At 36.6% G+C, this 13,558-nt stretch overlaps 1 protein-coding gene and 1 pseudogene across 1 annotated transcript; one reads left to right on the top strand and one right to left on the bottom strand.

The window, feature by feature from the left end:
• Positions 1 to 1,422: 1,422 nt before the first annotated feature.
• LOC131851052 (tubulin alpha chain-like) lies at positions 1,423 to 11,805 on the bottom strand (annotated as a pseudogene).
• Positions 11,806 to 12,765: 960 nt separating this feature from the next.
• On the top strand, positions 12,766 to 13,530 carry LOC131850987 (3-oxoacyl-[acyl-carrier-protein] reductase FabG-like). Its single transcript, XM_059201409.1, has one exon. The coding sequence runs from the start codon at positions 12,766 to 12,768 to the stop codon at positions 13,528 to 13,530; it is 765 nt and encodes a 254-aa protein (XP_059057392.1).
• The last annotated feature ends 28 nt before the right edge of the window (positions 13,531 to 13,558 follow it).

The following is a 13,558-nucleotide window of genomic DNA, read 5'->3' as shown; positions in this document are numbered from 1 at the left end:
ACTATTGTTATTGATTAGTATTCAAGGAATACTAATCAATAACAATAGTATTTTTATTAGTATAGTTACGGCGCAGATATCTTGGTATATAATCACCTAAACACTATCCACCTAATCACCACACCATTAGCACAAACGGTTGCTCAAGATACACAGCGAAAACAAAGCGAAATGTATATGCAGTCGGGGCATCAGCAAAGGATAATGTATTATTACAGTATTTGCGCAAGTTTGTTCATATTTCATCTTTCCGTTCACAGCTTAAATGGCTTCCTCTCTGCTATCGCAGAAATGTACCTATGCTATGTACTCTCTATTCTATTCTATACGATCCTAATTTTCCTGAATATATAAGTCACCACTTCCATGGGGACAACACCAATCGCTCCCTTCGCAGATTTTTACTTCATGTCCCGGCATATTTGTCCGGTTTTGTCCATCATTCTTTCGCCGTTCAGGCTATCAAACTTTGGAACGACTTGACATCAGGACTGCTGGGAGTAAAAATTCTTTCAAGCGAAGATTGCGGAACCATTATCTTAACATGTAATTTTGTATACTATCATATATTATCTTTTATATATTTTTCTCGTTATCATTAAGTTTCTTCATTTTTACTACAAGGCGAATCATATATAGGTATATTTTTGTATCTATTGTAATATGCTTACACTGTCGGCTGTAATCACTATTTCATTGTCAGATTATTGGTCATATATTTATGTGTATGGTATATTTTTGTATATATATATGTATATATATATTTTTGTGTATATTTGTAGGAATATTTATGTATTTACATGTGTATATATATATATTTATTCATGTATATTCTATAAAATATTATAATATTGTCTGCACCGCCAACAACTTATCTCTGCACAACTCATGGTTGACTGGTAGAAAATGCCATGAGGTGTTAAGTCCGCCATATGTACTTTTTACCTGTGTATGACGTGCATTAAAGTTATTTAAATAAATAAATAACAATAATGTAATGATATTATAGTTAGGTCAATTAGACCTTCGTGGCCATTTTACAAGTAATTAACTGCGATGGTTTCCAGGGGGACTCGCGTGGAAGTTGACCTGACATGGCGCAAAGCTAGCAATAAGGCTTTATAGTAATTTTATTAACAATCCATTTACTACAATGGGCTAACAGACCTAATCTCATGTTCATCTTATCATCCAACACTGGTGCCCCGCCAGCATAAATCGTTACTTCAGAAGGGTGCCCCATTGTATTATCATACATAAGAAATATATATGCATGTATACCAGAAGAAAAATGTATTACACAAAAATCACCTTTATATTGTATATTTCAACTGATTAAAAGAAATTGTAATGTAAAATTAATATAACAAAATCACAAAAATAAAAAATGACCGAATGAAATATTAAAAAATGAATGTTATTTCAAAACACGTGAAATCACTCTTCCATCTCTTTGTAATCGTGTGATAAGGCTTTTATGTTCTGGAGGGCATTTTGGAATTCACCCTCTTCAATTCCTTCACTCACGTAGTGATGTACAAAAGCGCGTTTTGCGTACATGAGTGAGAATTTCTTGCACAGTCTTTCCCACGCGCCTCTCACTGCCGAGTTATTTGAGACCATGGTGACAGATCGCTGCAACGTTGCCAAGTCACCGCCAGGTATTGTTGTCGGTGGTTGATAGTTTACGCCAATCTGCATTTAGAAATTAAAATGATGAAAAATTAAAAAAAAGAAAACCCCAAGTATGGATAAAAATCTTAAATTTATACCTTTTTACTATACATTATTAACAATCTTTAGGTTAAGTCAGTGTACGACCTACTGCCTGCATGCCTGACGAGGCTCACAATCTAGTTACCCGGGAGTCGTTGGTCCCCAAGCTGTTTCCGAGGCAAAGAGGTTCGGCCTGAGACCAACCTTCACCCCACTTGGGATGGAAATGACCATTCATCATCATTTCAAGTCATGGTTGCAAAATAATGAATAATAGGTATGGTAGTACGAAACTTATATCTCTTAGTAAACTTTATGCGAAAATCAAAATTAGTGAAGAAAAGTTAAACTGCATCTAAGGGAGTTTAACTACTAACTAACTAACGTCCAACCAGATCATATACATATAACCGTTAACATCATATATATAAAATTCTAGTCTTATATATAAAATTCTCGTGTCACCATTTTGCGTTCCCATACTCCTCCGAAACGGCTTGACCGATTCTCATGAAATTTTGTAAGCGTATTAAGTAGGTTTGAGAATCGGCCAACATCTATTTTTCATCCCCCTAAATGTTAGGGGTAGTCCACCCCTAAATTTTTTATTTTTATTTTAAGGCATACGTTTGCCGGGACAGCTAGTAATATATATACGGTTGTAAATTGATTTTATTATTTTTTATTGGATACAAATATAACTCTAAGTGTAGAATAAAACTGAGATTTACGCACTCTATTGATTTTTCACCTGGAAATTGATTTTGAAATATCTATTATTTTATAGTTCCGATAGATCGGAAATATTAAAATTATAAAATTATTATTTCTATCAGTTGTCTAGTACCGTTAACACAAGTTTTATTTCGCTTGAGACTAAATGACGCTATGTGAATTGTCCAGGGTTATTATCTATACATATAAATAAAATTGGAGTGTCTGTTTGCAATATTGAAATAACCGTTTTTTACTGCATGCATATGAATATAAATACCGCACATACATCAAAATAACATTTTTACCATATTTGTCTGTCCGTCTGTCTGTTTGTTCCGGCTAATCTCAAAAATAGCTGGACCGATTTTGACGCAACTTTTATTGATACGTAGCTGATGTAATAAGGAGTAACTGGAGCTACTTTCATTTTAATACAAAGAGAAGAAGTAGAAGTTAAATTCCATGCGAACGAAGTCTAGTTATACATAATAACTTACTTTAAATCCGGTGGGAGACCAAGAAACGAATTTTATGGACCTCATGCTTTTAATTTGAGCAATGGCAGTGTTGATATCATTCTGACTGATGTCCCCTCGGAACAATAAACAACAAGACATATAACTGCCTTGTCTCGGATCACACTTGACCATCTGATTGGAGGATTCGAAGCAGGCCATCATGAGCTGGTGGGTTGTCAACGTTTCGTGTAACACTCGTGTTGGGGGTACAAAGGGAGCAAACGTGACCAGTGGGAAGTGAATCCTTGGGTAGGGTACTAGGTTAGTTCGGAATTCAACCAACTCCACGTTCAGGGAGCCTTCGAATCTAAGCGATGCAGTCAGACATGATACCACCTGTAACAAATAGTGAAATATTATAATCAAACAAGACAAAACGGACGGTTTTATGCAAGACACGCCAAGGTGACCAATTTCAGGGATAATCTAAATATATATAACTCAAAGGTGACTGTCGTAGTGATCTATCAACGCACAGCCCAAACCACTGGACGGATCGGGCTGAAATATGGCATGCAGGTAGATGATATGATGTAGGCATCCGCTAAGAAAGGATTTTAATTAAGTCTACTCCCAAAGGGATAAAATAGGGGATGAAAGTTTATATGAAACTTTGCCAATTTTAAACCCATCGGGCTGACACTTTGCATGCATAAAGCTACTATGACGTAGGCATCCTCTAAGAAAGGATTTTGATAAATTCTACCCCTAAGGGGGTGCTAGTCACATATAAAACGATGGTTCTGGTAAAATTGCTTTTAAGTAAATTCAGTTGATTTTCTCGCCAGTTCTTTCTCAATTGAATATTTTTCCTGAACTGGATAGCAGAGATCTCTGCTATCATACTTAAAAACTTTCGGATGTTCCTAAATTAGAATAGTACATAAGACATTAATTTTAAATTATAATATTATAGATTATTCAATTTTAATATACCCAAAATTTGCATGCCCGTAAATTGGGGCAATTAAACAGTTGCCAATAATATTATTACCTGGACATATTACCGAGTATCTAACTGTCTAATACGCAAATAAATTTCATTTCATTTCAATAGCGAAAATTATGAATAAAATGAAATGATTCATGTCCCCTTAGCCCTCTTAGTTATTACTATTATTAGATACAACAACTCAGCCGCGATCGTGTAACTTAGCACTTTCCAAAGATTGGAACTTATTGTAACATGTTTTATTAATCAATGAAGTAAATAAAATAAAAATAAATAAACTTGGAGAAGTGTTAAGTTACGTAATGGCGCCTAAAAACTATCTGTGTACTTAGGTACTTCAATTATTGAAGTGAACACTTCAAAAACACTTTAGACTATTGATGGCACTTAAGCTGCATCATATTTATTTTACACAGGTCGTTTTATAATCAACTGACTATTGGTTTGAATGAGAATTAAAAATAATAATAATAATGTCTCAGGACAATTGACACAGCGCCATCTAGCGAAATAATAGAAATAGAAATAGAAATAATCTTTATTCAAATAAACTCATTACAAGACTTTTGAATAGTCATGATATAAATACATGGATACATTTTGTTTCTTTTTAATAGTATATTATAAATACATATTATACATAGAAAACACCCAGACCGATACAAACAATCATACTCATGAATACAAATGTTTGTACCATGCGAGGAATCGAACCCACGACCATCGGATAGTAAAGCTGTGTGCTAAACAACTAGACCACCGAGGCTGTCAAAAGAAATTATTGTATCGAGTAACTTTATCAAATAATTTTATTTTCGGTCTACTCTAATGCTGTTGGCCGCAGCTGGCCTTTACAGCTTCACCAAACGATAGAGGGAGAGTGTATATGGCACTCGAAACCCGCGCAAATATTTTTTTAGGACAATTTTTTATATGATTCCTCATTAAAAGTGTAACCCTAAATTTTTACGTTTCTACCATCAACCCCTATTTTTAAGTCATATTGTGACATTAATGTATATGGGCTACCCAAGGTTCGTCATTAGCTAGTATGGACTATAGAAATATAAATTTGACACAATTTTTTTTAACACAGACAGATTGGATTATACAAACTTTTGAGTAATTGGGATTGTAAGCTACCAAGACATATTTGCAGCAAAATGGTAGTCAATAATTTAGGCATATTTAAATTAACTAGTGGTCGGCCCTAATTACTGTAACATTCACTATTATATATAGATATATATCATCATCTGCTTCTTCCTTATCCCATTTATTTGTGGTCGTCGTAATATGTTTTTCTCTTCCATTCATCCCTGTTCGCAGTCATCTCGTTATTTACTCCCTTTCTCACCATATCATCTTTCACACAGTCTATCCATCTCTTTTTCGGTGTTCCTCTATCCTTATTATCATCCTCATTCATATGTAACACCGTCCTTAGGATATGATCTTCACTCCTACGCATTACTGAAGCCAAAACCATTCGCTCGTAATATATAGATCTATATATTCAATATATATTAAAGACTAAAAATATTATTCTATTCCTAACTTGACCACAGACTTTAACAATTACCAAAACAGTATATATGCGTGTGTATCCAATATATGGTACTGTGTGCATTGATTTAATGCAACTATATTTCGCACGCATAATTTAAAAAGAAATCATTATTTAAATTATTAACCGGGTTTTAACACGAATAATTTTATGGCAAATAAAGGTATCTACCTCTTTCGAGTCTAGTCGAAACGTCGAGAGGTAAATACCTTTATTTGCCATAAAATTATTCGTGTTAAGACCCGGTTAATAATATAAATAATTTATATTAAATTCGAAAGTTTACAAGTAACTAAAAAATTAGCATTCTGTACTGCTTCTCTATATAAACTATAAGTGTGCGAAATTTCATACTTCTCAGTCCGCGCAATTTTGGAAAAATTTTTGGAAAAAACAAAGTGTTTGTTTCATGTATTAATTAATATACCGGGTTGTCTGTAAGAGATTGCTGATAGCGATAAGACCGCCTTTTGTAAAACATTTATTTTCATTGTTTTGTACTTACTGTCCTATGTTTATGTATGCGCAATAAAGAGTTATTATTATTATTACTATTTTTATCCAAAAATTCTCATCTCCCCTCTTAAGGAGAGGAGATGGCAACATACCCCCGGCAGAAGCACAGTCGGCCGGGGTTCAGGGCCCCAGGGACAGAAACCGGCGTACAATGCGGGCAGAATCTAACAGCACCGCTTTCTGCATCTTTCTCGGGAGTGCGCCGCCCCGGAATCCCAACCGTCTGAGATGTTGTTCCAGACTGGTTGGGATAAGACCGTTCACCGACATAACGATTGGAATGATTTCGGTGGACATCACCCCCCACATTTCGGTCACCTCGTGAGCCAGGTCGAGGTACTTTCTCTTTTTCTCAGTTTCGGCTTTCACGAGGTTCTCGTCATGCGGTATGGTGATGTCCACCAAAAACACCCTCGAAAGTGCCCGATCCATCACCACGATATCAGGTTTGTTCGCAAGAACGGTCCTGTCCGTGATGATGGATCGGTCCCAGTAGAGCTTGACGCTGCCGCTTTCGAGGACCGGCTGGGGCTCGTACTTATAGTACGGCAACCTCTCATTCGCGAGGCCGTACTTCAGAGCTAGTTCTTGATGGAGTATTTTGGCTACCTGGTTGTGCCTGTGCAAGTACTCAGTGTTGGCAAGAGCTGAACAACCCGAAAGCACATGTCTGAGTGACTCTCCGGGATGGCGACATGCCCGACAGATGTCCTCAGTGCCATCCTTCAGAATGTGCTTTCGGTAATTGTTCGTCTTAACCACCTGATCCTGTATTGCACAGACAAAACCCTCGGTCTCTCCGAAGAGATCACCGAACTGTAGCCAGTGCACGGAGGTCTTCGTGTTGACGTACGGCCCGTGAAGGGCTTTGAAGAACCTTCCGTGCTCCTCCGTCCCGCTGAGTGATTAGCCAGAGAAAGAGGGGTGAATCCTTTGTCACATTCTATGACCTCTCTATGCAATCGTCTCTTTTCTCCAGAAAATATGTCCTGATGTCAATCTCGCGGTTGTGCAAACGCTAAGCCTCGACCACCAGCCTTCCTTTATTATTATTATTATTATTAATATAATAATGGTGATACCTGTGCAATAAGCCTGTTCAAATTAGTGTACGTAGGTCTTGGAACGTCGAGCATCCTGGCCAGGATATCGTACAGAGCTTCATTGTCAAATATGAAGCACACATCCTCTGTATTCATACAAGCGTGTGTGGTCAACACAGCGTTATAGGGCTCCACAATAATCGGTGATATTTTTGGCGCTGGATATACTGCGAATTCGATTTTAAATAACTTCCCATAATCTTTAGCTAGACCTTCCAAAAGTAACGCAGTGAAGCCGGAACCAGTCCCCCCGCCGAAAGACCTGTAGATTATGAAGCCCTGGAGGCAGTTGCAGTCCTCAGCTGCGACTCTGATGCGGTTCAGAGCCAAGTCTATCATTTCGCGGCCCACTCCGAAGTAGCCACGCGCGAAGTTGCTGGCAGAATCTTCTTTGCCGGTCAGTAAGGAGTTTGGATGGAATAGTTCACGATATGTGCCTGTTCTAATTTCATCTGCGAAAGAAGAATTACATTTAGTATAGTAGAGGTAAATATTTTTTATTTACCTTAAAATTATCCGTGTTACAATACACAGATACCTTAATATCGGTGATGAAGAGCGACGTAGATTCTACATGGACTTTGGTGTTAACCAAACGCAATGCTCCAACGCTGATGCAGCGAAACGTGCACCAGCGCCGACAACGTGACTCCGCGGTTGCACAAATGTGCAACTGAACCGAGCTTCAGTCCGCCACTTCTATTCTTGCCTCGATAGAGTTACCTCTTTTTATTATAATTAGTAATAAGTAATTTTAATATATTTTAACTTTAAAATAAATTTATATCTAAATAATTTTAGTTTTCTTTTAAGTCTTAAGGCTGCGACTTACGTAATTCGTGTTAAGACCCAGTTAACAATATAAATGTTGTACATCATCATTACATAGTATAAAACAAAGTCGCTGTCGCTGTCTGCTCGTCTCTATGTATGCTTAAATCTTTAAAACTACGCAACGGATTTTGAAGCTTTTTTTTTATAGATAGAATGATTCAAGAGGAAGGTTTATATGTATAATACATGTACACCCGTGCGAAGCCGGGGTGGGTAGATAGTATAATATAAAAAAAATAAAAATATTAGTATTTTTTTTGTAATGGATGAAAAGGAAATTAAAAAAGCACGAGAGCGATTTTAAAATTGATTTACCTATAAAAGCTTTATTATTACAGAGTACCATGAACATATATACATATATATATAGAACATAGATATATTTCACGGTATCCAGCTGGTTGTTAATATATGTAGTTAATAACCTTAGACAATTCCTAGGCAACACAGCGCCATCTAGTACCAAGCTAAGCAGAGTTGTGTGTTATGGGTATGGGACAACTGATAAAATACTCAATTATATTTATTTTGTAAATACATCGATAATATATATAGAAAATACCGAATGCTGATGATGAAACTGAACCGTGCGAGGAATCGAACCCGCGACCATTGGAATAGAAGCCGTGTGCAAAACCGCTAGATCACGGGGGCCATCAAATGGATACAGGCTAGATGATCATGATATTGAGACATATGATATACATATAGTAAACTTATTTTGATGGTAATATAAATAGGTTATTGGAAAACTTGCCTATAGGAGTTGGCTCCAAATCAATCATCACAACCCTGGGTACGACCTTCCCAGCTCCTGTGCTGCTGAAGAAGGCGCCGCTGCTCCCGTCATCATTGGAGAAGGCCAGGATACCATCAGGTCGTACGCCATGCTCGAGGCAGTAGAGTTCCCAACATGCATTTGCCACCTGCACTCCAGCTTGACCGATGTGGATTTGAATCACTTCTTTCTACAGATATATTAAAAGCTTTCAAAAAGATAAATAAAATCAAATAGTCATCATCATCATTTCAGCTGCTGATGAACAAAGGCCTCCCCCAAAAATCTCCACGACGATCGGTCCCGCGCTGCTCGCATCCAACGCCTTCCAGCGATCTTGACCAGATCGTCGGTCCACCTTGCTGGGGGCCTTCCCACGCTGCGTCTTCTGGTCCACGGTCGCCACTCGAGGACTTTACTGCTCCAACGGCCATCTGTCCTACGAGCTATGTGTCCTTAATCCGATCTAATAAAATCGAAATATATTTATTCATATAGGTTTATTACAGACTTTTATGATATGTCAAAATCTACTCCCAGTTTGGAAAGCATATAGAAATACATTTATTATGGCCTCGGTAGTTTAGTGGTTTAGCACATCGCCTTATCCGACGGTCGCGAGTTCGATTCTTCGTACGGTACAAACATTTGTATTCTTGATTATGATTGCTTGTATCTGTCTGGGTGTTTTCTAAATATGTTAAGTAGATATTTACAAAAAAAAGTGTATTTAAGTAGGTATATCAGTTGTCTAGTACCTATAACACAAGCTCTGCTTAGTTTGTTGTATTTAGTTGGCACACTGTGTTTACTCTCTGGACGACTATTTCAATTATAAATTGTTTGGGAAACTACTCTGCTACCAAAATGTTAGGGAATTTACTATGTGTATATATATAGTGAAAAATGAGTGGAAGCGTCAGTCACGTACCTGTATGGTTCTGCGGATTTCTTGGGCTTCAGGGTCTCGAAGATATCTTCGCTAGCTTTCCAGTTTCACAGTAGGTTTCACAGTTCTAATTTATTTTAATTCACAACACAATGCGCGCGCGTCATGGCCGCCGTACAGTCGGTTCAGTACTAGGTAAGGGAGGGGAAGTAAAAGCGCGGGAACAGAAAACTAACGGACTCTAATATAATAATCTGTGCTTACGATGATACAGGGTAGATTTTGAACATAAATATTATAAATAAAAATAAAGTAATAATAATTGTAATAATGCTAATAATCTATAATTGTAAATATGTAATATTAATCTAATTGTTATAATGTAGATATTAATATATGTAATTATTAGGTTTATTTATAAAATTTGCATGCCTACTGAAAAAAGGCATATTACAGCGCAGCCTACTACTGTCACTTGGGCTTTATTGTTATGTGCATATCTGTCTGTAATACGAATAAATGACTTACTTACTTTGTGACTAGATGGCGCTGTGTATTAACACAAGCGTCCGGGATTATTATTATATGTATTTAAAATGGCAAGTAAGTGGTAGGTGGTAACCGTCGCCTGTATACATGTACAGCACACCGGACAGTCGAGCTGTTATTCTCGTGCTAATCCTCATGTGCTTCCATTCCTAAGGACTAAGGTGTCATGCCTTACCCTGTAACTACCAGATCTCATCCTCCAGTAGAAATAGAAATAATCTTTATACAAATAAACTCAATATAAGCACTTTTGAATAGACATATTTCTTTTATTCAGTGTGTGTGGAAAGTGCCATTTTACCATTTTTTAATACATATGTATTTGTACTAATAATATTTTGTACAATAAAGAATTACAAACAAACAAACAGTTTACATTTTAAGCAGTTGGTTATATTAACGATATTTTTTTTAATAATATACAATTCTTAAAACTCACAATAGCCATTTATAGGTTTTAATATTACTGATAATTTCAGATTGTTGTAAACATTTTTTTATATTTATTTTAATCTACATGTTGTATACAAAATACAAAATTAACTTGAAGATGACATGACACTTGACAATTAAAAAAAATACTAAAAAAGGATGTCAAATTTATGACATTATTATTATTGTTATTGTTTTAAAATCCTTTTCAATTATGTAACAGGCAAAGATCCTTAGACGGTACAGCCTAGTCTACTAGAATAGAATAGAATAGAAAATAATTTATTCAAATAAACTTAATTTAAGCACTTTTGAATAGTCATAACAATTTTTTTTATCTACCGCTCGTTCGGGAAGTACGAGCAAGAAGCTTGCGTGTTGCTCTTTTAAATAATCCTTGTAAGTTTACATTTACAAATCGAAACGTGTGAATACAAACTACCAACCAGCACTCATTTTTTGGATCAAATATAAATATACAATAAGTTTAAATCAGTCGTATATAATATTAAATCAGTCTTACTTCTAAACTTCTTCTATCCAAGAGGCATTAATTTTAAATATGCCATCTCATCATCATCTGCTTCATCCTTATCCCATTTATTTGGGGTCGGCGTAATATGTTTTTCGCTTCCATTCATCCCTGTTCGCAGTCATCGCGTTATTTACTTCCTTTCTTACCATATCATCTTTCACGCAGTCCATCCATCTCTTTTTTGGCCTTCCTCTGCCCTTATAACCATCCACATTCATTTGTAACATCTTTCTTAAAATATTATCCTCGTTCCTACGCATTACATGTCTATATTATGATAGACGATTACTCTTCAACCTCTCTGACACCGGTGCCACTTTCATACTTCCTCTAATGTATTCATTCTTTATCTTATCCATTCTTGTCACACCACATCCACCTCAACATTCTCATTTCAGTTGCATGCAGTCATCTTTCATCCGTCGCCTTTACGGGCCAGCACTCTGATCCATACACGACAGCAGGCCGGATCATGGTCTTGTAAATTTTCCCCTTAAGCTGAAGGGGAACACGCGAGTCACACGTCGTTGTAACCTGTTCATCCATCCTGCGTTAATTCTATGCTTTATCCTCTGTCTAATTCACCATTGCTTTGGAGGAGAACGTGATGAAATCGGAGCAAATCGGTAATGGAGCACCATTTAGTGATATGGCTGCAGAGCCGGAAAGACCGCCAAAATCACAAAACATGTATTCCATTTTGGAAACACTAATTTTTAAGCCCCCGCTTTCCAGTTAAGCCCCCGCTTTCCTTTAAATATGCCATCTACTATTGTTAATTAATATATTAATTGACGTCCTAGGTGGTCTAGTGGATTAACACACTGCTTTACTTCCAGTGGTCATGAGTTCCATTCCTCCCACAGTATAAATATTTGTATTCGTGAGTATGATTGTTCGTATTGCTCTAGTAGTTTTCTATATATGTTATTTACGTATGTATTTACAAGAAAAACGTGTCTAAGTACGTATATCATAACAAAAGATCAACTTAGATTGGAATTAGATGACGCTGTGTGAATTGTCCTGGGATATTTTTATTATTATTGTATTTTTTTTATGATAACATGATGTTATTTAAATACTGTATTTATTACTAGCTGTTCCCGCGACTTCGTCCGCGTGGAATTTAACTTTATTTTTCTAACATAAAAGTAACTTAGGCTACTAAGTTACTTCTTATTACATCAGGCTGTCAAAAAAGTGCCATCAAAATCGGTCCAGCGATTTCAGAGATTAGCCGGAAAAAACAAACCGACAAAAAGTGTTAAAAATATTATTTTGGTGCAAGTACCATATTTATATTCGTATGCATGTAGTAAAAAACGGTTATTTCAATATTACAAACAGACACTCCAATTTCATTTATATGTATAGATTATAATTCTTATCATTGTCAATAGATGTGATAGGTACAAATAAACATGCGGTAGAGGACGCTGGCAACACTGATCTTTTAATAAAATTTGTTTAAAAAAAAACATACGCAAACACACACTTGCCTCTACATAGATATGGTTGATGTACTCATATTTCAAGGTCGCAAAAACAGTATAGTCAATGCAAAGATATATCATATTATATAAATATATTTTGATAACAACACGTCTATCAGTTTCATTGAAGTGTGTAATAACAAAACGTCAAGTCTGTAGTAAAATGGATTTTTCCGGTAAAGTTGTTGTACTTACTGGCGCCAGTTCTGGCATTGGTGCTTCAACAGCCGTTTACTTGGCTAAACTAAACGCGAAACTCACGCTTGTTGGCAGAAACGTAGCTAATTTGAAGAAAGTCAGAAGTGAATGTGAGAAATACACAGACACCCTTTCAGTGGTCGCAGATTTGACCAAGGGTGCTGATATTGAGAACATCATAAGGACCACAATCGATCGGTATGGACAAATCGATGTCTTGGTTAACAACGCAGGAATTTTGGAGATGGGAACTATTGAAAACACCTCTCTTGAACAATGTGATAGGATAATGAACACCAATGTGCGTTCAATATATCATTTAACAATGCTGGCAACACCACACATTGTCAAGACTAAAGGTAATATTGTCACTGTATCAAGTGTGAACGGATTAAGATCATTTCCAGGTGTTCTCGCTTACAATGTGTCTAAAGCAGCTGTTGATCAGTTTACGAGATGCGTATCATTAGAGCTTGCACCTAAAGGTGTAAGGGTCAATAATGTTAACCCTGGAGTGGTTGTGAGTGAACTGCAGAAGCGTGGAGGCTTGTCCGAGGAGCAGTATGAGGCTTTTTTGGTGAGAAGTAAAGAAACTCATGCTCTAGGAAGACCTGGACAACCAGATGAAGTGGCAGCAGCGATTGCGTTCCTTGCCAGTGATTTAGCGAGCAACATTACCGGTGTCAGTCTACCTGTTGACGGCGGAAGACATGCCATGTGTCCACGATAATTCTTTAGTACGTGCATGACTTACTTCT

Source organism: Achroia grisella, unplaced genomic scaffold (genome assembly GCF_030625045.1).
Source record: "Achroia grisella isolate CSIRO2021 unplaced genomic scaffold, CSIRO_AGI_Agris_v1 utg780, whole genome shotgun sequence".
Lineage (NCBI taxonomy): Eukaryota > Metazoa > Arthropoda > Insecta > Lepidoptera > Pyralidae > Achroia > Achroia grisella.
The sequence above is the reverse complement of the archived record's forward strand: the minus strand, read 5'-3'. Positions and strand labels throughout refer to the sequence as shown.

Coding starts and splice junctions, on each gene's coding strand:
- LOC131850987 (XM_059201409.1), top strand. CDS start 12,766: ATGGATTTTTCCGGTAAAGTTGTTGTACTTACTGGCGCCAGTTCTGGC.